Source organism: Thalassophryne amazonica, chromosome 14, assembly GCF_902500255.1.
Source record: "Thalassophryne amazonica chromosome 14, fThaAma1.1, whole genome shotgun sequence".
Taxonomy (NCBI): domain Eukaryota; kingdom Metazoa; phylum Chordata; class Actinopteri; order Batrachoidiformes; family Batrachoididae; genus Thalassophryne; species Thalassophryne amazonica.
Window position 1 is genome coordinate 85,873,607 of NC_047116.1, and position 22,909 is coordinate 85,896,515.

At 46.9% G+C, this 22,909-nt stretch overlaps 1 protein-coding gene across 1 annotated transcript in view; it reads left to right on the top strand.

The window, feature by feature from the left end:
• Nucleotides 1-1,242: 1,242 nt before the first annotated feature.
• Nucleotides 1,243-22,909, top strand: part of LOC117525160 (secretin receptor) — an 88,255-nt gene continuing 66,588 nt past the window's right edge. Inside the window, exons 1-2 of the mRNA XM_034187009.1 lie at nucleotides 1,243-1,448; nucleotides 3,908-4,007. Coding sequence (XP_034042900.1) covers nucleotides 1,401-1,448; nucleotides 3,908-4,007 — 148 coding nt within the window. The 5' untranslated portion in view covers nucleotides 1,243-1,400. The remainder of the gene's footprint in view (nucleotides 1,449-3,907; nucleotides 4,008-22,909) is intronic.

Sequence of the window (22,909 nt, forward strand, 5' to 3'; positions counted from 1 at the left end):
TGGTTTGTGCCGCGTCGTCGCAGCTCGCAGCGCGGCGCACCGACCGTCCTTTAAAGGGGTCCTTAAACCTGTAGTTAAAGTCCTTATTCTCTGTGAAGCCCGTAAAATTTTCACTGAAAGCCAGATAAATTTTTCGAATGGTTTCTAGGTGCCAGTCTCTAACAGCTTCTGAAAAAATTCTAATGGAAAAAAAGTCCTTTTCATTCCGCCATTTCCAGACAATGAAAATCCGACGAGGGGGCGGGACCACTCCTTCCACAAGGCGTGCTCACAGGCGAATGACGTCACCGACAGGCATGGAAAAACTCACGCATGCGCACGAGGGTTCAAGCATGTCTGACGTAAAAACATATGAATGAAATCCATATAGTTTTTGAAAAAAATAAAAAGGTACAATACTTTATGGACAGACCTCGTATATGTCTATATGTATGTGTATGTATGTATGTATATGTGTGTGTGTGTCTTTCATTCAAATAAAAATAAAGTTTTTTTATTATGTGGCTGCAACAATACGCACACTGTGATTAGCGGTTGGATATTTTCCCATATTGGACTTTTTCCCACGACAATCGGTCTGTAATGCGTATTTTCATCACAAACCAGGAAGCTAAAAACACAATTACAAAAATGACTTATGGAGGACGTGAACGTACTCCATAAGTATCTCAGCAGCATTGAAAAAACACACAGATTGAAAACCTACCAGCTAATGACCGGACCATCTGTTAAGCTAGTGGAGGTGAAGAAAGTGAAAAAGCCCAACACCGTCAGCAGCATATTCGGGCGAGACTGTGTTTGCGTGTTTATACATATAATACCCGTATAATAAACAAATTACTAACCTCGGTTGCTCGGTCAGTCGACTGTCAACACCTTGGTCTGATGTTTAATGTACATTTCATGTGCATTTTTATGAAGGAGATTTTTATCAAAGAGATTATTACTTTCTTTGAACATTATTTGTGCCAAATCTATAATCCATACCTGCAGGATGTTATAACTCTTTGTAGTATACACAGTTTTAGTTGAGACTCTACACGGTTTTAAAAACAAGGCCCCTGGTGACCTATTTCAGTTTGCAGAAAATGTGTATTGATATGACCCCTTTAAGTCCCAGAGCTGCCCTTCCTGCTAATATCATGACAGTGTTTCCACAACAGCAGCAGAGGGAGGTTTGAGCAGCAGGACTGAGCCGTTTGTCAGAGCTGCAGCATTCTTCAGCACAGCAACATGTATCGTCCCTGAACCGCTCAGTGACAGAAAAACCCATGGACAGGTGCCTGATGGGATGTTTGTGGATCAATGGGAGGAGGTGCTCACATCCTGGAAGCATTTTTACTTTCTCCTGAGGAAGACAAAAACAAGATTGTGTTATCTGTGCCATCAATGCCACCTCAATGTGGGTACCTGAGGAACTGGTTCCTTTTGCACTTCTGCTGTGCTGTGTGAGTGATGCTTCTTCATTTTTTTTTTTTTTTTCAGCAGTAGGTTGCTTTTACTGGATAAAGATATTACTGTACTTTGTATTACATTTCAAGAGAAGGTACAGTGAAGCATACAGTTTCAGCTGATACGACAGATGCACTGTAACCGCAGGGATTTTACATTTGTTTAGCTTTAATTTAAAAATATGGGATGATATGGAAAATGCAAATTTAAAAAAAAAAAAGTAATTCTTACATTTAATTTCACTTTTATTTCATTACAGACATTATGAAACCAAGACATTTGATGAGATTCCACCTGGTCAGCTTCATTTCATTTGTTCAAATGCCTCCATTTGTGCTCTTAAGGACTGCAATGCATTCCAAAAAACGAAGGGACACTAAAGCATTTCACACTTTGTAATATTGCCATTCCTAATCACAACACTTAAAAGATGTTTCAGCATTGTGTGTCAGGTGTTATTTTGTCCCATTCATTCTTCCCACAGAGACAAGGTGTGCAACAGTTCAGGGTTGTCCTTGTTGTATTTTCACTTTGTTTCACACATTCTCTTGGGGTCAGGTCAGGAGTACAGCCCAGTCCAGTACTCATACCCTCTTATTTCACAGATATACTTCTAATGTGTGCAGAATGTGGTTTTGCATTGTCTTGTTATACAATGTATGGATGTCTCTGGAAAAAAAAAAGTTGTCTTGAAGGCAGCATGTGCTGCTTTTAAAATTTTAGTGTACTATTCTGCATTAATGCTGCTATTGTAGAAGTGTAAATTATCTTTGACACACCCTCATACCATGACAGACCCTAGCATTTGGACTTGTTGCTGATAACAGTTTGGGTGATCCTTTTTTAATCCTTGATCCAGAGCACATGGTGGCTTCCCTCACTATTCTCAGGTTTTGAGATCTGTCTGCTCCGGATTAAACATAGAGCATCATATATCCTGTATTTGTTAATGACTCATGTAAATAAATCAAATCAAATCAATTTTATTTATATAGCGCCAAATCACAACAAACAGTTGCCCCAAGGCGTTTTATATTGTAAGGCAAAGCCATACAATAATTACGGAAAAACCCCAACGGTCAAAACGACCCCCTGTGAGCAAGCACTTGGCGACAGTGGGAAGGAAAAACTCCCTTTTAACAGGAAGAAACCTCCAGCAGAACCAGGCTCAGGGAGGGGCAGTCTTCTGCTGGGACTGATTGGGGCTGAGGGAGAGAACCAGGAAAAAGACATGCTGTGGAGGGGAGCAGAGATCAATCACTAATGATTAAATGCAGAGTGGTGCATACAGAGCAAAAAGAGAAAGAAACACTCAGTGCATCATGGGAACCCCCCAGCAGTCTAGGTCTATAGCAGCATAACTAAGGGATGGTTCAGGGTCACCTGATCCAGCCCTAACTATAAGCTTTAGCAAAAAGGAAAGTTTTAAGCCTAATCTTAAAAGTAGAGAGGGTGTCTGTCTCCCTGATCCGAATTGGGAGCTGGTTCCACAGGAGAGGAGCCTGAAAGCTGAAGGCTCTGCCTCCCATTCTACTCTTAAAAACCCTAGGAACTACAAGTAAGCCTGCAGTCTGACAGCGAAGCGCTCTATTGGGGTGATATGGTACTATGAGGTCCCTAAGATAAGATGGGACCTGATTATTCAAAACCTTATAAGTAAGAAGAAGAATTTTAAATTCTATCCTAGAATTAACAGGAAGCCAATGAAGAGAGGCCAATATGGGTGCGATATGCTCTCTCCTTCTAGTCCCCGTCAGTACTCTAGCTGCAGCATTTTGAATTAACTGAAGGCTTTTCAGGGAACTTTTTGGAAAAAAGTTCGGATAAAGTGCAAGACAAATTCAGTAAGCCCTGACTGAAATACAAATACTCAATTTCAATTTAGTTTCAATTTATTTAGTTTATATAGCGCCAAATCACAACAAAGCTACATCAAGGCACATCACACAAATAAGGTCTAAGCTTACCAACCCCTACAGCAAGCACACAGCAACAGTGGTGAGGAAAAACTCCCTATGATGATTTTGAGGAAGAAGCCTAAAGCAGACCAGACTCAAAGGGGTGACCTACTGCTTCAGCCATTCTACCTAAAAGGTTTACAATACAGAACACAATACAACAAAAATTGATGACAGTCCATGCAGGCGTCCAGTCCACCGTCGGGGGGGGGGTGTCATTAAACCACTCGTTGGATCTGTTGCTGCAGCAGAGTCCATTCAACATCCATTACAGACATCTAATCCAACACGTGGACCCAGCTGCATAACACTGGCTGTAAAAGTGGTGATTTTTTTTTAATTGAAAATAATCCAATTACTTGTGGAAGTTTAAAAATGAAGGGAGTGTGTACAAAAATTGCTGTAATTCCTAAATGTGAACAGAGGCACATTTACAAAAGTTGTAACTGTCCCAATACTGTACTGTAAATGACAACAGTATTAATAACTTTTTACAGGTGGAAGCAAGTGTTCCTGAATGTGACCCAGATTATATTTTCCTCCAAGATGAAATTAATTGTCAGGACCTGCTGAAGACCAACAAGACCTCAAACCAAGGTTCATCACATGACACAGAAACTGAAGAATGAGTTGCGAGGTTCTCTAAAGCTATAGAGTCCAGCTGAAAATTAAACTTTTTATCATGTGTCAGACAGCCACCAATTTAAATACTAATTCACCCATGAAATACAGTTAGACTAGGTTGAAACAGCATCACCTCAAGAAATTAACAGGCAGCTTGAGCAACAAAATCAGCTGATATTTTCACTTTGTAAAAATGACAGAGGTGACGTTAATTTCGATAACTTGTCCGGAATTAGTTTGTTTAAAATTTTAACCATAAGTCAAAACTGACTTGCTGTGCATTTCTCCTGTGACACGGATTGAGCTCTGTCTCTCATAGCTGCTTGTCTGCTACAAAACGTGTAACAGCCAGGAAATAAAATGTATGATTTTAGGCTTTACAAATGTTTTGAACTGTTAAGCTTTATTCACTATAACCGCAAAAACATGTTAGCAGTCTAAAGGTTATCGGAAGTAAATTGGTCCACTGATGGTTTTCAAAGTTAGCTGAAAAGCTAATCAGCTAACAAAAAAGTTAGATTTGCTAATTAGCGGTTAGTGGATTAGCGGAACTGTGCCCACCACTGGTTCACTGCACACAAGCACTATCATGGGAAAGACTGCTGATTTGACAGTTGTCCAGAAGACTCTCATTGACACCTCAACAAGGACAGTAAGACATGGAAGATCATTGCTGAAAGAGCTGACTGTTTACAGAGTACTGTATCAAAGCATACTCATGGAAAGTGACTGGAGACAGAACGTGTGGTAGGAAAACCTGCACAAGTAACAGGGATGACCACAGCCTTGAGAAGATTGTCAGGTAAAGCTGAATGAAGAACTTGAAGAAGCTTCACAAAGGGTGGACTGAGGCTGGAGACTGCATCAAGAGCCACCATGCACAGATGTGTCTAAGAAATGAGCTGCAAGTGTCACATTCCTTGTGCCATGCCAATCCTGAACCAGAGACAATGTCAGAAGAATAAAGAACTGGACCATTGCTCAGTGGTCCGAAGTCCGCTTTTAACCCTCTGGGGCTGACGCCGTCATATACGACGGCTAAGACCAAGCTTTACTAAATTATAAATAACTTTTTAATGATATGAGATAGAAACTTACTCTTTTTTTGCTGAAACGTTAACTCTGCGGACTTTCCAGCCAGCCATCGGCCATCTTTGTACTCCTCATAGAAGCTGTGTGATAACGTGCGCGGTATATAGGGCTCTGTGATTATTTGGGGTTCAGTTTGACTCACATTCAGCCTAACCATAACAACAATGATCAATTATCAACTAATACCCCACCCCAAAAAAGCACCTTGATTTCTTTGTGTGTGTACTGATGATACTGTTGTGAAAGTGTAGGAACACGGACCCACAACAGGGGCGCAAATGAACGGACAATGGAGGAAGTCAAATAACAACACTTTACTGTTGTGAATAAGCACAACCAACACGGCGAATTATAATTATAGACACGTAGTCAATTCACAAAAAATGTGTCACGTGGGCAGGCTCGAAGATAAGAGACGTCCGTCCAAAGCAGAACCGGAACCACACGATTTCCTCCACCACCGAACCCCGGGAATACTGGAGCCGCCAAGTCCCGAACACCCAGGTGGCCACTGCCTCCGCTTGTCGGATCTGGTACTGCTGGCACGGAACAAAAACAGTTAGATGTGGGTGCGTGTGCACCCAGCGACACGTATGGTGGGAAAACCACCTCCACCTCTCGTCGGAAAAAGAAACAGAATATATGCTGTCCAACTCACACAAGCAACAGATATTCCTATCAAAACACAGTCAGCTGAGAAATTACCTCCTTGGTAGGGCGATATCTCGGCAAAGAGGTGGAGATGTCGTCTTGCTGATATACCACTGAAGATCAGATGATTGGTGACAGCTGTCGTAGGTGATAAGTGACAGCTGTCACCCCGGCTGCTCCTGTGAGGCGGCAGCGCCCTCTGGTGCCTGGAGCCCGCACTCCAGGCAGGGCGCCCTCTGGTGGTGGTGGGCCAGCAGTACCTCCTCTTCAGCGGCCCACACAACAGGACCCCCCCCTTAACGGGCGCCTCCTGGCGCCCGACCAGGCTTGTCCGGGTGGCGGCGGTAGAAATCGGCCAGGAGGGCCAGGTCCAGGATGAAGCTCCTCTTCACCCAGGAGCATTCTTCGGGTCCGTACCCCTCCCAGTCCACCAAATACTGGAAGCCCCGGCCCATCCTACGGACATCCAAGAGCCGGCGCACAGTCCAAGCCGGCTCGCCATCGATGATCCGGGCAGGAGGCGGTGCCGGACCCGGAGCACAGAGGGGTGAGGTGTGATGCGGCTTTATCCGGGATACGTGGAAAACAGGATGGATCCGCAGTGAGGCCGGAAGCTGAAGCCTCACTGCGGCTGGACTGATGACCTTAAGGATTTTGAAGGGGCCGATGTAACGGTCCTGTAGTTTGGGGGAGTCTACTTTGAGGGGAATGTCCTTTGTGGACAACCACACCTCCTGCCCTGGCCGATACGCAGGGACTGGGGTCCGCCGACGGTCTGCATGGGCTTTTGCCCTCGTCCGGGCCTTTAGCAAAGCAGAACGGGCGGCGCGCCACACCCGACGGCACTTCCGCAGGTGGGCCTGAACCGAGGGCACACCGACCTCTCCCTCAACCACCGGAAACAACGGGGGCTGATACCCCAGACACACCTCAAAAGGGGAGAGGCCGGTGGCTGAAGACACCTGGCTGTTATGGGCATACTCGATCCAGGCCAAATGGGTACTCCAGGCCGCCGGGTGCGCGGCCGTCACGCAGCGCAAGGCCTGTTCCACCTCCTGATTTACCCGTTCTGCTTGCCCGTTGGTCTGAGGATGATACCCGGACGAGAGGCTCACCGTGGCCCCCAGTTCCCGGCAGAAGCTCCTCCAGACTTGCGAGGAGAACTGGGGGCCGCGATCGGAGACGATGTCTGTTGGAATCCCATGCAGCCGGACGACATGGTGGACCAGGAGGTCCGCTGTCTCCTGGGCAGTCGGGAGCTTCGGGAGGGCCACGAAGTGGGCTGCCTTGGAGAATCGGTCCACTATCGTGAGGATGGTGGTGTTGCCCTGGGACGGTGGGAGGCCCGTGACAAAATCCAGGCCGATGTGGGACCAGGGGCGATGAGGCACGGGTAGCGGCTGGAGCAATCCCGAAGCCCTGCGATGATCCGCCTTGCCCCTGGCGCAGGTGGTGCAGGCCTGGATATAATCCCGGACATCGGCCTCTAGGGACGCCCACCAGAAGCGCTGCCGAACAACTGCCACGGTTCTTCGCACCCCTGGATGACAGGAGAGCTTGGAGCCGTGACAGAAGTCCAGGACTGCAGCCCTTGCCTCTGGTGGGACGTAGAGTCTGTTCCTCGGCCCAGTTCCGGGGTCCGGGCTTCGTGCCAGGGCCTCCCGGACAGTTCTCTCTACGTCCCAGGTGAGGGTGGCCACGATAGTGGACTCCGGGATGATGGGTTCCGGTGGATCCGACAACTCCGCTTTGACTTCATCTTCATGTACCCGGGACAAGGCATCCGATCTTTGGTTTTTGGTCCCGGGACGGTAGGTGATCCGGAAGTCAAAACGGCCGAAGAACAGTGACCAGCGGGCTTGCCTGGGGTTCAGCCGCTTGGCGGCCCTGATATGCTCCAGGTTCCAGTGGTCAGTGAAAACCGTGAATGGCACGGACGTTCCCTCCAACAGATGTCTCCACTCTTCAAGAGCCTCTTTCACCGCAAGGAGTTCTCGATTGCCGACGTCATAGTTCCGTTCGGCCGGGGTCAACCTGCGGGAAAAATAGGCACACGGGTGAAGGACCTTATCAGTCTTCCCACTCTGGGAAAGCACGGCTCCTATCCCTGAGTCCGAGGCGTCCACTTCAACCACTAACTGGCGACTAGGATCAGGCTGCACCAGAACGGGTGCAGACGAGAAGCGCCGTTTCAACTCCTTGAACGCGGCATCGCAACGATCCGACCAGGTGAAGGGGACTTTTGGTGAGGTCAGGGCTGTCAGGGGGCTAACTACCTGACTGTAGCCCTTAATGAACCTCCTGTAGAAATTAGCAAAGCCGAGGAACTGTTGCAGCTTCCTACGGCTAGTGGGTTGGGGCAAGTCTCTCTCCGCCGCGACTTTGGCCGGATCAGGAGCGACGGAGTTAGGGGAGATGATAAACCCCAGGAAGGACAAAGAAGTGCGGTGGAACTCGCACTTCTCGCCCTTCACAAACAGCCAGTTCTCCAACAACCGCTGCAGGACCTGACGTACATGTCGGACATGAGTCTCAGGATCCGGAGAAAAGATGAGTATATCATCCAGATATACGAAGACGAATCGGTGCAGGAAATCCCGCAAGACATCATTAACCAATGCTTGGAACGTCGCGGGGGCGTTTGTAAGACCGAACGGCATGACCAGGTACTCAAAATGACCTAAGGGGGTATTAAATGCCGTCTTCCACTCGTCTCCCTTCCGGATCCGAACCAGGTGATACGCATTTCTAAGATCCAGCTTAGTGAACATTTGGGCTCCATGCAGGGGCGTGAACACTGAATCCAACAAGGGCAATGGGTATCGGTTACGAACCGTGATTTCGTTCAGCCCCCTGTAATCAATGCATGGACGAAGTCCGCCATCCTTTTTCCCCACAAAAAAGAAACCTGCACCCATCGGGGAGGTGGAATTCCGGATCAACCCAGCAGCTAGAGAGTCCCGGATGTAGGTCTCCATTGATTCGCGCTCAGGTCGTGAGAGGTTGTACAGCCTGCTGGACGGGAACTCAACGCCTGGAACCAAATCAATGGCACAATCGTACGGGCGGTGTGGGGGAAGGGTGAGCGAAAGATCCTTGCTGAACACGTCCACAAGGTCGTGGTACTCCACCGGCACTGTCCCAAGATTGGGCGGGACTCTGACCTCCTCCTTAGCTTGGGAACCGGGAGGAACCGAGGAACCTAAACATACCCGATGGCAGGTCTCGCTCCACCGAACCACGACCCCGGACGGCCAATCGATCTGGGGATTGTGTTTTAACATCCAGGGGAACCCTAGAATCACGCGGGAGGTGGCAGGAGTCACAAAAAACTCAATCTCCTCCCGGTGGTTCCCTGACACCACCAGAGTTACTGGAGGTGTCTTATGTGTGATTAAAGGGAGTAGGGAGCCATCTAGTGCCCGTACTTGCACAGGTGAAGTAAGTGCCACCAGAGGGAGCCCTGCCTCCCTGGCCCATTTGCTGTCTAGCAAATTCCCTTCAGAGCCCGTGTCCACCAGTGCTGGGGCCTGAAGGGTTAAATCCTCATAAAGGATTGTAACCGGGAGTCGTGTGGCAATATGGGTGTGTCCCACGTGAATGTCTTGGCCCACCCCTAGCCCAGTTTCTAGGGGCGGGCGTTTGGTGTTTAACCGCTCGGGGCAGTCCCTCACTTGATGCTCTATCGAGCCACAAACAAAGCACGCTCCGCGGACCAGCCTCCTCTGTCTATCCGGTGGTCTAAATGTGGCCCTGCTCGTGTCCATAGCTTCATCAGCAGGGGGAGCTGTAACCACACGGAGCGTAGAGGTCGTGGAGCGTGGGGAGGGCGGAGCTCGGTTGGAACCGGAAGGGAGAGGGACGGCGCATGCCCGGCTACGCCCTTCGTCTCGTTCCCGACGGCGTTCTTCTAACCGATTGTCTAATCGTATAACCAGATCAATAAGCCCGTCCAAATCCCGCGGTTCGTCCTTAGCCACCAGGTGCTCCTTCAGGACCAACGACAGTCCGTTTACGAAGGCGGCACGGAGGGCAGTGCTATTCCAGCCGGACCTCGCCGCCGCGATGCGGAAGTCGACTACGGAAGTCTGATCATTTTTTAATATCATTTACATTTACCCTGATGGACTACCCTGCAGTGGGGAATAAGTTTCATTACACTAGAAGTCTTTCAGAAAGCGCTGTAACTAGGTTTAAGGATATGATTCCTTCTTTATGTTCTCTAATGTCATATACCAACACAGAGCAGAGTAGCTACCTAAACTCTGTAAGGGAGTTAGAGTATCTCGTCAATAGTTTTACATCCTCATTGAAGACAACTTTGGATGCTGTAGCTCCTCTGAAAAAGAGAGCTTTAAATCAGAAGTGTCTGACTCCGTGGTATAACTCACAAACTCGTAGCTTAAAGCAGATAACCCGTAAGTTGGAGAGGAAATGGCGTCTCACTAATTTAGAAGATCTTCACTTAGCCTGGAAAAAGAGTTTGTTGCTCTATAAAAAAGCCCTCCGTAAAGCTAGGACATCTTTCTACTCATCACTAATTGAAGAAAATAAGAACAACCCCAGGTTTCTTTTCAGCACTGTAGCCAGGCTGACAAAGAGTCAGAGCTCTATTGAGCTGAGTATTCCATTAACTTTAACTAGTAATGACTTCATGACTTTCTTTGCTAACAAAATTTTGACTATTAGAGAAAAAATTACTCATAACCATCCCAAAGATGTATCGTTATCTTTGGCTGCTTTCAGTGATGCCGGTATTTGGTTAGACTCTTTCTCTCCGATTGTTCTGTCTGAGTTATTTTCATTAGTTACTTCATCCAAACCATCAACATGCTTATTAGACCCCATTCCTGCCAGGCTGCTCAAGGAAGTCCTACCATTATTTAATGCTTCAATCTTAAATATGATCAATCTATCTTTGTTAGTTGGTTATGTACCACAGGCCTTTAAGGTGGCAGTAATTAAACCATTACTTAAAAAGCCATCACTTGACCCAGCTATCTTAGCTAATTATAGGCCAATCTCCAACCTTCCTTTTCTCTCAAAGATTCTTGAGAGGGTAGTTGTAAAACAGCTAACTGATCACCTGCAGAGGAATGGTCTATTTGAAGAGTTTCAGTCAGGTTTTAGAATTCATCATAGTACAGAAACCGCATTACTGAAGGTTACAAATGATCTTCTTATGGCTTCGGACAGTGGACTTATCTCTGTGTTTGTTCTGTTGGACCTCAGTGCTGCTTTTGATACTGTTGACCATAAAATTTTATTACAGAGATTAGAGCATGTCATAGGTATTAAAGGCACTGCGCTGCGGTGGTTTGAATCATATTTGTCTAATAGATTACAATTTTATTCACTTTATACATGCTTCCCTTAGGCAGTATTATTAGACGGTATTGCTTAAATTTTCATTGTTACGCAGATGATACCCAGCTTTATCTATCCATGAAGCCAGAGGATACACACCAATTAGCTAAACTGCAGGATTGTCTTACAGACATAAAGACATGGATGACCTCTAATTTCCTGCTTTTAAACTCAGATAAAACTGAAGTTATTGTACTTGGCCCCACAAATCTTAGAAGCATGGTGTCTAACCAGATCGTTACTCTGGATGGCATTTCCCTGATCTCTAGTAATACTGTGAGAAATCTTGGAGTCATTTTTGATCAGGATATGTCATTCAAAGCGCATATTAAACAAATATGTAGGACTGCCTTTTTGCATTTACGCAATATCTCTAAAATCAGAAAGGTCTTGTCTCAGAGTGATGCTGAAAAACTAATTCATGCACTTATTTCCTCTAGGCTGGACTATTGTAATTCATTATTATCAGGTTGTCCTAAAAGTTCCCTAAAAAGCCTTCAGTTGGTTCAGAATGCTGCAGCTAGAGTACTGACGGGGACTAGCAGGAGAGAGCATATCTCACCCGTGTTGGCCTCTCTTCATTGGCTCCCTGTTAATTCTAGAATAGAATTTAAAATTCTTCTTCTTACTTATAAGGTTTTGAATAATCAGGTCCCATCTTATCTTAGGGACCTCGTAGTACCATATTACCCCATTAGAGCGCTTCGCTCTCAGACTGCAGGCTTACTTGTAGTTCCTAGGGTTTGTAAGAGTAGAATGGGAGGCAGAGCCTTCAGCTTTCAGGCTCCTCTCCTGTGGAACCAGCTCCCAATTCAGATCAGGGAGACAGATACCCTCTCTACTTTTAAGATTAGGCTTAAAACTTTCCTTTTCGCTAAGGCTTATAGTTAGGGCTGGATCGGGTGACCCTGGACCATCCCTTGGTTATGCTGCTTTAGACGTAGACTGTGGGGGGGTTCCCATGATGCACTGTTTTTTTTCTCTTTTTGCTCCGTATGCATCACTCTGCATTTAATCATTAGTGATCGATCTCTGCCCCCCTTCACAGCATGTCTTTTTCCTGGTTCTTTCCCTCAGCCCCAACCAGTCTCAGCAGAAGACTGCCCCTCCCTGAGCCTGGTTCTGCTGGAGGTTTCTTCCTGTTAAAAGGGAGTTTTTCCTTCCCACTGTGGCCAAGTGCTTGCTCATAGGGGGTCGTTTTGACCGTTGGGGTTTTTCATAATTATTGTATGGCCTTGCCTTACAATATGGAGCGCCTTGGGGCAACTGTTTGTTGTGATTTGGCGCTATATAAGAAAAAGTTGATTGATTGATTGATAAGCAGCTGCGCTCCGGCGCCCCTGTCTCATTGACAGCAGCACGGCTGAAGCGGTCTCTCCTCTATTTGGGTGATCGAACACTGTTCTGAACTCCCTCACAAACCCATCATATGTCTGAAGGAGCCGTGAATTTTGCTCCCAGAGCGCTGTAGCCCAAGCGCGTGCCTCACTGCGAAGCAGAGTTATAACATAAGCTATCTTGCTAGCATCAGTCGCGTACATGACGGGACGTTGTGCGAAGACGAGCGAACACTGGCTCCTCCAGACGTGCGAGGAGAACTGGGGACCGCGATCGGAGATGATGTCTGTTGGGATCCCATGCAACCGGATGACGTGGTGGACCAGGAGGTCCGCTGTCTCCTAGGCCGTCGGGAGCTTCGGGAGGGCCACGAAGTTGGCCGCCTTGGAGAATCGGTCCACTATCGTGAGGATGGTGGTGTTGCCCTGGGACGGCGGGAGGCCCGTGACAAAATCCAGGCCGATGTGGGACCAGGGGCGATGGGGCACAGGCAGCGGCTGGAGCAGTCCCGAAGCCCTGCGATGGTCAGCCTTGCCCCTGGCACAGGTGGTGCAGGCCTGGATATAATCCCGGATGTCGGCCTCTAGGGACGCCCACCAGAAGCGCTGCCGGACAACTGCCATGGTTCTTCGCACCCCTGGATGACAGGAGAGCTTAGAGCCGTGACAGAAGTCCAGAACTGCAGCCCTAGCTTCTGGTGGGACGTAGAGTCTGTTCCGGCCCAGTTCTGGGGTCCGGGCTTCGTGCCAGGGCCTCCCGGACGGTTCTCTCTACGTCCCAGGTAAGGGTGGCCACGATAGTGGACTCCGGGATGATGGGTTCCGGTGGATCCGACAACTCCGTTTTGACTTCATCTTCATGTACCCGGGACAAGGCATCCGATCTCTGGTTTTTGGTCCCGGGACGGTAGGTGATCCGGAAGTCAAAACGGCCGAAGAACAGTGACCAGCGGGCTTGCCTGGGGTTCAGCCGCTTGGCGGTCCTGATATACTCCAGGTTCCGGTGGTCAGTGAAAACCGTGAATGGCACGGACGTTCCCTCCAACAGATGTCTCCACTCTTCAAGAGCCTCTTTCACCGCAAGGAGTTCTCGATTGCTGACGTCATAGTTCCGTTCGGCCGGGGTCAACCTGCGGGAAAAATAGGCACACGGGTGAAGGACCTTATCGGTCTTCCCGCTCTGGGAAAGCACAGCTCCTATCCCTGAGTCCAAGGCGTCCACTTCAACCACTAACTGGCGACTAGGATCGGGCTGCACAAGAACGGGTGCAGACGAGAAGCGCCGTTTCAGCTCCTTGAACGCGGCATCGCAACGATCCGACCAGGTGAAGGGGACTTTTGGTGAGGTCAGGGCTGTCAGGGGGCTAACTACCTGACTGTAGCCCTTAATGAACCTCCTGTAGAAATTTGCAAAGCCGAGGAACTGTTGCAGCTTCCTGCGGCTAGTGGGTTGGGGCCAGTCTCTCACCGCCGCAACCTTGGCCGGATCAGGAGCGACGGAGTTGGGGGAGATGATAAACCCCAGGAAGGACAAAGATGTGCGGTGAAACTCACACTTCTCGCCCTTCACAAACAGCCGGTTCTCCAACAACCGCTGCAGGACCTGACGTACATGCCGGACATGAGTCTCAGGATCCGGAGAAAAGATGAGTATATCGTCTAGATATACGAAGACGAATCGGTGCAGGAAATCCCGCAAGACATCATTAACTAAAGCTTGGAACGTCGCGCGGGCGTTTGTGAGGCCGAACGGCATGACCAGGTACTCAAAGTGACCTAAGGGGGTGTTAAATGCCGTCTTCCACTCGTCTCCCTTCCGGATCCGAACCAGGTGATACGCATTTCTAAGATCTAGCTTAGTGAATATTTGGGCTCCATGCAGGGGCGTGAACACTGAATCCAACAGGGGCAACGGGTATCGATTACGAACCGTGATTTTGTTCAGTCCCCTATAATCAATGCATGGACGAAGTCCGCCGTCTTTTTTACCCACAAAAAAGAAACCTGCACCCATCGGGGAGGTGGAATTCCGGATCAACCCGGCGGCTAAAGAGTCCCGAATGTAGGTCTCCATTGATTCGCGCTCAGGTCGTGAGAGGTTGTACAGCCTGCTGCACGGGAACTCACCGCCTGGAACCAAATCAATGGCACAATCGTACGGACGGTGGGGGGGAAGGGTGAGCGCCAGATCCTTACTGAACACATCTACAAGGTCGTGGTACTCCACCGGCACCGTCCCTAGATTGGGCGGGACTCTGACCTCCTCCTTAGCCTGGGAACCGGGAGGAACCGAGGAACCTAAACATACCCGATGGCAGGTCTCGCTCCACTGAACCACTACCCCAGACGGCCAATCGATCCGGGGATTGTGTTTTAACATCCAGGGGAACCCTAAAATCACACGGGAGGTAGCAGGAGTCACAAAAAACTCGATCTCCTCCCGGTGATTTCCTGACACCACCAGAGTTACTGGTGGTGTCTTATGTGTGATTGGAGGGAGTAGGGAGCCATCTAGTGCCCGTACCTGCACAGGCGAGGTAAGCGCCACCAGAGGGAGCCCTATCTCCCTGGCCCATCTGCTGTCTAACAGATTCCCTTCAGAGCCCGTGTTCACCAGTGCTGGGGCCTTCAGGGTTAAATCCTCATAAAGGATTGTAACTGGGAGTCGTGTGGCAATGTGGGTGTGTCCCACGTGAATGTCTCGGCCCACCCCTAGCCCAGTTTCTAGGGGCGGGCGTTGGTGTTTAACCGCTCGGGGCAGTCTCTTACCTGATGCTCTATCGAGCCACAAACAAAACACGCTCCGCGGGCCAGCCTCCTCTGTCTATCTGGTGCCCTAAATGTGGCCCTGCTCGTGTCCATAGCTTTGTCAGCAGGGGGAGCTGTAACCACACGGAGCGTAGGGGCCGTGGAGCGTGGGGAGGGCGGAACGCGGTCGGAACCGGAAGGGAGAGGGACGGCGCGTGCCCGGCCACGCCCTTCGTCTCGTTCCCGACGGCGTTCTTCTAACCGATTGTCTAATCGTATTACGAGATCAATAAGCCCATCTAAATCCCGCGGTTCATCCTTAGCCACCAGGTGCTCCTTTAGAACCAATGACAGTCCGTTTACAAAGGCGGCGCGGAGGGCAGTGCTATTCCAGCCGGACCTCGCAGCCGCGATGCGGAAGTCGACTGCATAGGCAGCTGCACTCCGGCGCCCCTGTCTCATTGACAGCAGCACGGCTGAAGCGGTCTCTCCTCTATTTGGGTGATCGAACACTGTTCTGAACTCCCTCACAAACCCATCATATGTCTGAAGGAGCCGTGAATTCTGCTCCCAGAGCGCTGTAGCCCAAGCGCGTGCCTCACCGCGAAGCAGGTTTATTACATAAGCTATCTTAATGGCATCAGTCGCGTACATGACAGGACGTTGTGCGAAGACGAGCGAACACTGCATAAGGAAATCCGCGCACGTCTCCACACAACCTCCGTACGGCTCTGGAGGGCTTATGTATGCTTCCGGGGAAGGTGGGAGGGCTCGTTGAACGACCTGTGAAACGTCACTGTTACGCACAGGGTCGACAGGAGGGAGAGCCGCAGCGGCGCCCTGAGGGCGCGCTTCCACCTGCGCGGCGAGAGCCTCCACCCTGCGGTTAAGGAGGACGTTCTGCTCGGTCATTAAATCCAACCGAGCCGTGAAAGCGGTGAGGATCCGCTGCAACTTACCGATCATTCCTCCTGCGGACGCCTGTGCGCCCTGTTCTTCCATTGGCCGTTCAACAGCCGGTTGACGCCCCTCAGGATCCATGACGATGGCCGAGATATCCTGTTGGGAAAGTGTAGGTACACGGACCCACAACAGGGGGCGCAAATGAACGGACAATGGAGGAAGTCAAATAACAACACTTTACTGTTGTGAAAAGGCACAACAAACACAACAGATTACAACAATAGACAAAAAGTCAAATCACAAAAGGTGTCGTGTGGGCAGGCTCGAAGATAGAAGACGTCTGTCCAAAGCAGAACCGGAACCACACGATTTCCTCCGCCACCAGACCCCGGGAATACTGGAGCCACCAAGTCCCGAACTCCCAGGTGGCCACTGCCTCCGCGTGTCGGACCTGGTACTGCTGGCGAGGAACAAAAAAACAATTAAATGTGGGCGCGTATGCACCCAGCAATCCACAAGGCAGGAAAACCACCTCCACCTCTCGTTGGAAAAAGAGTCTGCTATACAATACACAAAAGGTTACTGTCGAAAAAATCTCACAATCAGCTGAGAACGTTACCTTCCTGGTAAAGCGATATCTCGGCAAAGAGGTGGATATGACGTCTTGCTGATATACCGATGCTGATCAGATGAGTGGTGACAGCTGTCATAGGTGATGAGTGTCAGCTGTCACCCCGGCTGCTCCTGTGAGGCGGCAGCGCCCTCTGGTGCCTGGAGCCCGCACTCCAGGCAGGGTGCCCTCTGGTGGTGGTGGGCCAGCAGTACCTCCTCTTCAGCGGCCCACACAACACGTTGTCTGTGATGTCTCTGTCTGTCTTTTGTCAAATCAATTTATTTATTTATATAGCGCCAAATCACAACAAACAGTTGCCCCAAGGCGCTTTATATTGTAAGGCAAAAGCCATGCAATAATTACAGAAAAACCCCAACGATCAAAACGACCCCCTATGAGCAAGCACTTGGTGACAGTGGGAAGGAAAAACTCCCTTTTAACAGGAAGAAACCTCCAGCAGAACCAGGCTCAGCAAGGAGCAGTCTTCTGCTGGGACTGGTCGGGACTGAGGGGAGAGAATCAGGAAAAAGACATGCTGTGGAAGACAGCAGAGATCAATCACTAATGACAAAATGCAGAGTGGTGCATACAGAGCAAAAGGAGAAAGAAACACTTAGTGCATCATGGGAACCCCCCAGCAGTCTAAGTCTATAGCAGCATAACTAAGGGATGGTTCAGGGTCACCTGATCCAGCCCTAACTATAAGCTTTTTCAAAAAGGAAAGTTTTAAGCTTAATCTTAAAAGTAGAGAGGGTGTCTGTCTCCCTGATCCGAATTGGGAGCTGGTTCCACAGGAGAGGAGCCTGAAAGCTGAAGGCTCTGCCTCCCATTCTACTCTTACAAACCCTAGGAACTACAAGTAAGCCTGCAGTCTGAGAGCGAAGCACTCTATTGGGGTGATATGGTACTAAGAGGTCCCTAAGATAAGATGGGACCTGATTATTCAAAACCTTATAAGTAAGAAGAAGAATTTTTAAATTATATTCTGGAATTAACAGGGAGACAATGAAGAGAAGCCAATATGGGTGAAATATGCTCTCTCCTTCTAGTCCCTGTCAGCACTCTAGCTGCAGCATTTTGAATTAACTGAAGGCTTTTCAGGGAACTTTTAGGACAACCTGATAATAATGAATTACAGTAGTCCAGCCTAGAAGAAATAAATGCATTAATTAGCTTTTCAGCATCACTCTGAGACAAGTGCTACATAAAAAAAGCAGTCCTACATATTTGCTTAATGTGCGCATTGAAGGACATATCCTGATCAAAAATGACTCCAAGATTTCTCACAGTATTACTAGAGGTCAGGGTAATGCCATCCAGAGTACCAAGTAAAATAACTTCAGTTTTATCTGAGTTTAAAAGCAGGAAATTAGAGGTCATCCATGTCTTTATGTCTGTAAGACAATCCTGCAGTTTAACTAATTGGTGTGTGTCCTCTGGCTTCATGGATAGATAAAGCTGGGTATCATCTGCGTAACAATGAAAATTTAAGCAATGCTTTCTAATAACACTGCCTAAGTGAAGCATGTATAAAGTGAATAAAATTGGTCCCAGCACAGAACCTTGTGGAACTTCATAATTAACCTTAGTCTGTGAAGAAGACTCCCCATTTACATGAACAAATTGTAATCTATTAGATAAATATGATTCAAACCACTGCAGCGCAGTGCCTTTAATACCTATGGCATGCTCTAATCTCTGTAATAAAATTTTATGGTCAACAGTATCAAAAGCAGCACTGAGGTCTAACAGAACAAGCACAGAGATGAGTCCACTGTCTGAGGCCATAAGAAGATCATTTGTAACCTTCACTAATGCTGTTTCTGTACTATGATGAATTCTGAAACCTGACTGAAACTCTTCAAATAGACCATTCCTCTGCAGATGATCAGTTAGCTGTTTTACAACTACCCTTTCAAGAATTTTTGAGAGAAAAGGAAGGTTGGAGATTGACGTATAATTAGCTAAGATAGCTGGGTCAAGTGATGGCTTTTTAAGTAATGGTTTAATTACTGCCACCTTAAAAGCCTGTGGTACATAGCCAACTAATAAAGATAGATTGATCATATTTAAGATCGAAGCATTAACTAATGGTAGGGCTTCCTTGAGCAGCCTGGTAGGAATGGGGTCTAATAGACATGTTGATGGTTTGGAGGAAGTAACTAATGAAAATAACTCAGATAGAACAATCGGATAGAAAGAGTCTAGCCAAATACCAGCATTACTGAAGGCAGCCGAACATAAAGATATGTCTTTGGGATGGTTATGAGTATTTTTTTCTCTAATAGTTAAAATTTTATTAGCAAAGAAAGTCATGAAGTCATTACTAGTTAAAGTTAAAGGAATACTCGGCTCAATAGAGCTCTGACTCTTTGTCAGCCTGGCTACAGTGCTGAAAAGAAACCTGGTGTTGTTCTTATTTTCTTCAATTAGTGATGAATAGTAAGATGTCCTAGCTTTACGGAGGGCTTTATTTATAGAGCAACAGACTCTTTTTCCAGGCTAAATGAAGATCTTCTTAATTAGTGAGACGCCATTTTCTCTCCAGCTTATGGGTTATCTGCTTTAAGCTGCGAGTTTGTGGGTTATACCACAGAGTCAAGCATTTCTGATTTAAGGCTCTCTCTTTCAGAGGAGCTACAGCATCCAAAGTTGTGCTCAATGAGGATGTAAAGCTATTGATGAGATTATCTATCTCACTCACAGAGTTTAGGTAGCTACTCTGCACTGTGTTGGTTTTATGTTTGTGTTCCCGCACTGATCACCTGCTGTGTTGTTTACTGTTAAATCCACCTGCTTCCTGTGTGCACGGTGTTCATGTCCTTTGTTAGGTTTAATGTTTATTGTTATCCAGTTTTATCACTTTGTTGCTTTAATTCTGGATTTTGGTCATTATTAGTTCTTATAGTCTTTGTGTGCTGATCACCTCCTTATGTTACTATGTAAGTTCATTCACGTTTGCACTTTATTAGCTCCTGAGTTCTATGTTAGTTGTGGTTTTAAGATTTCTCCTCTTCTTCTGTTGTGGTTGGTTGTGGTATTTTATTTCCTTCTCACCTGTCGGTCATTTTATCATCATGATTATTCTCACACTGTTTTTGTCTGTTCAGTTATTTCATCTCCCTGCACTCTGTTTTTCCCACGTGAGTCTTAAGCTCCGCCCCTCATATGTCACTCACCTGTTGTTAATTTCACCTGGTTATTTAAGCACTTCCCTGTTTGTGAGTCAGTGCTGGTTCATTGTTGATGCTTCTCGCTGTCTATTGGTTCTTGTTCGTTTGTTTTTTTGAAGTTCGCTGTGTCTTGATTAAGTGACATTGTGGTTTGTTTTTGGAGTGTGTTTTCTGTTGCTCTGTGGATTCTTTTTTGTGTGTGTGGGAACTCGGTCATGTGCACATTTGAGACTGTTTTGGATTTTTGTTGAGATTTTTCGGAGACTTAATAAATCACCTTAGTTCTTGCACCTTATCATCTTGTGTTTTCCTGCCTGCAAAACTGAGTTCGGCTAGATCTTTTAGAAACCATAACACACTTATCTGTCAGTAAACAGTTTAGTTACTGCTGGTTAAATTATAGAGATCAAAGCATTTATTCTCAAGTAAGCGCATGAGTTCTGATGTTTGTCAGGAGCTGCTGTCATTTTGATCAAATATGATGATATGAGAGGAAACCGAAAAAAAAAAAACATTTTTCATCCCTGCAGCAGTATGATGTTTCATATAACTGCATTTGCAACACAGATAAACTTGGTGTTACTATGGTTTCCCCAACCAGTGTTAAGGGGAAGTTGACTTAACTTTCACGCTGATTGATGGATGTAGTGTCGCACAATATAATCACACATTTTTAGAGTTGCAGACTGGCCAAGACATAAGACATTCTTATCCAGTGTTATTCTCCACATTATACCTCTACTTTATTAGTATTTATAATAAACTTGTTAAATATGAATTAATTGTATATAAAATTATCCAATTCAATATAGTATCCACTGGACAAAATGAGAAGAGGTCAGAACAAATGTAGTCAAGCAACTTTAACACTTATAAAATAATGTTTATTTCCAGACCTTGAAAATAAATTAGCCTGCCATCCTTATTTAAAACATATATATACAATTCCCTTTTTTGCCACTGAAAATCTGGACTGTGGAAGCACTCACAGCTCTGTCAAGGTTACACAGTCCTCAAAATTTGTTAATGATCAAATGTTTTCAATTTTTCATCCTGCATACATATAATAAGTGGTGTAGTATAACGTAAACCCGTAAGAACTTCTGGCTGACACGCTAACATTCCAATGAATCTTGTTGAAATCTGTTAAGGCATTTATGAGCAATATTCCTCACAAAGATTCCATAATATTTCCTTAAAGAACTGAATATGAAACAGGCAGCACGGTAACTTGGTGATTAGCGCTGTTGCGTTACAGCAAGAAGGTTATGGGATTGCGTCCAGGCTGATCTGTGTGGAGTTTGCGTGTTCTCCCCGTGTTTGCGTGGGTTCCTTCCTGGTGCTTCCTCTCACATCCAAAGACATGCAGGTTATAGCATACAAATAATGAATGTTTATGTGTTCATTGGTAAGAATATTTCATGAGGTGAAAGATGGAATGTTCTATTCAACGAGGTGAAGCCCAGGAATGGTAAGTTCCGGCATTCGCCGAATTAAATATTCATTCCATTGAAAGAATAAAAAAAAGCCATTAATTATATGTTTATATAATGGCTAAAATATATTCTTATCATTTCATAAACAACAAAAAAGGGACTTACAATTTTGGTGCGTCACTGGTGCTTTGATGTCAACAGTCCAACACAAGACCAGAATTGTTCTCAGTCAACTTGGAAAAACAGTTAGATAGTTCAAAAATAATTCTGACGATGTAGTCCGTGGTGCCGTGCACCAACTTCATGTACTTCCAAAAAAAAGGACTTTATGTACTTCCTCAGTGACAAAACACATCAGACATTTGTCCAGGTTTTCATCCTAATGAAGCAGCAGGACCTTCGTGGCCAGGACGACGGTGGGGGATCGAACCCACGTGGCTCACACCAAAAGGCCGTTCCTCTACCAGGTCAGCCAAAGGGGAACTCCCCGTTAGCCAGGCTAGCGGGAACGTCTTTTCAATTGGGACCCGGGACTTTCATCCCGCTACACATCTCCCCACCATTTTTTACTTCGTCCCAAAGTCACAGGTGCATGTTAGCATACTCTGTGATCCACATCCTGTTCGTGACGCCAGATTGAAGCAGAAGGACCTTCATAGCCGGGACGACGGTGGGGGATCGAACCCACGCGGCTCACACCAAAAGGCCGTTCCTCTACCAGGTCAGCCAAAGGGGAACTCCCCGTTAGCCAGGCTAGCTGGAACGTCTTTTCAATTGGGACCCGGGACTTTCATCCCGCTACACTAACTTCATCTTCTTCAAGACCCCAGACGGGTTATGATGTAGTGGATTTGGTTGGATTTGTGTGTGTGTGTGTGTGACTGATGAGGGGACGAAATTCTGGAAGCAGCCGTCTTGCTAATATTCCTGTGGGTCAGGGCAGCGCACAGACAAATCAGCATCAAACCTCCCACCATGAAAGCGAATAGGAATGAATCTTCAATGTCTTCCACAGAGAATGGAGCCACATGTCACACTCCATTCTCTCAGGTGGCAAGAGCATAGCCGCTGGGTAGGTTCCATCAGGGCACGCAGGGTCCCCAACCCTGATCTCCTTGTCAAAAAAAAAAATAGTGTCAATAGCGCTGAGAGACCAGCTGAACAATTCTATTGTTAATCTAAACCTTAATTTGAAGAATTTACAGTCTGGTGAAGCTAGGACTTTGAAGGTCGGAGCAGAGATAGAGAGGAGAGGGGAGGAATGCGACCGTCTTTGCCGGAGTCCGAGCAGGACTCCATCCAAATATTAGCAGGGACATCTTAGATAAACTGTTAGGACATTTCACTACACAACAAACTACAATCCAAGTGTTTTGTCATAAAATGCTCCCAACACCAAGACAGCAACAGCTACCAACAGACAATGATGATCAGCTCAGCAGCCATTAGAAAAAAAATGCACCAACCTTACAGTTATGATGGAGGGGAAACTATCTATAGAGACCAAAATACTTGTCTGGTTTTTTTTTTGTTTTTTTTTTGTTTTTTTTTTACT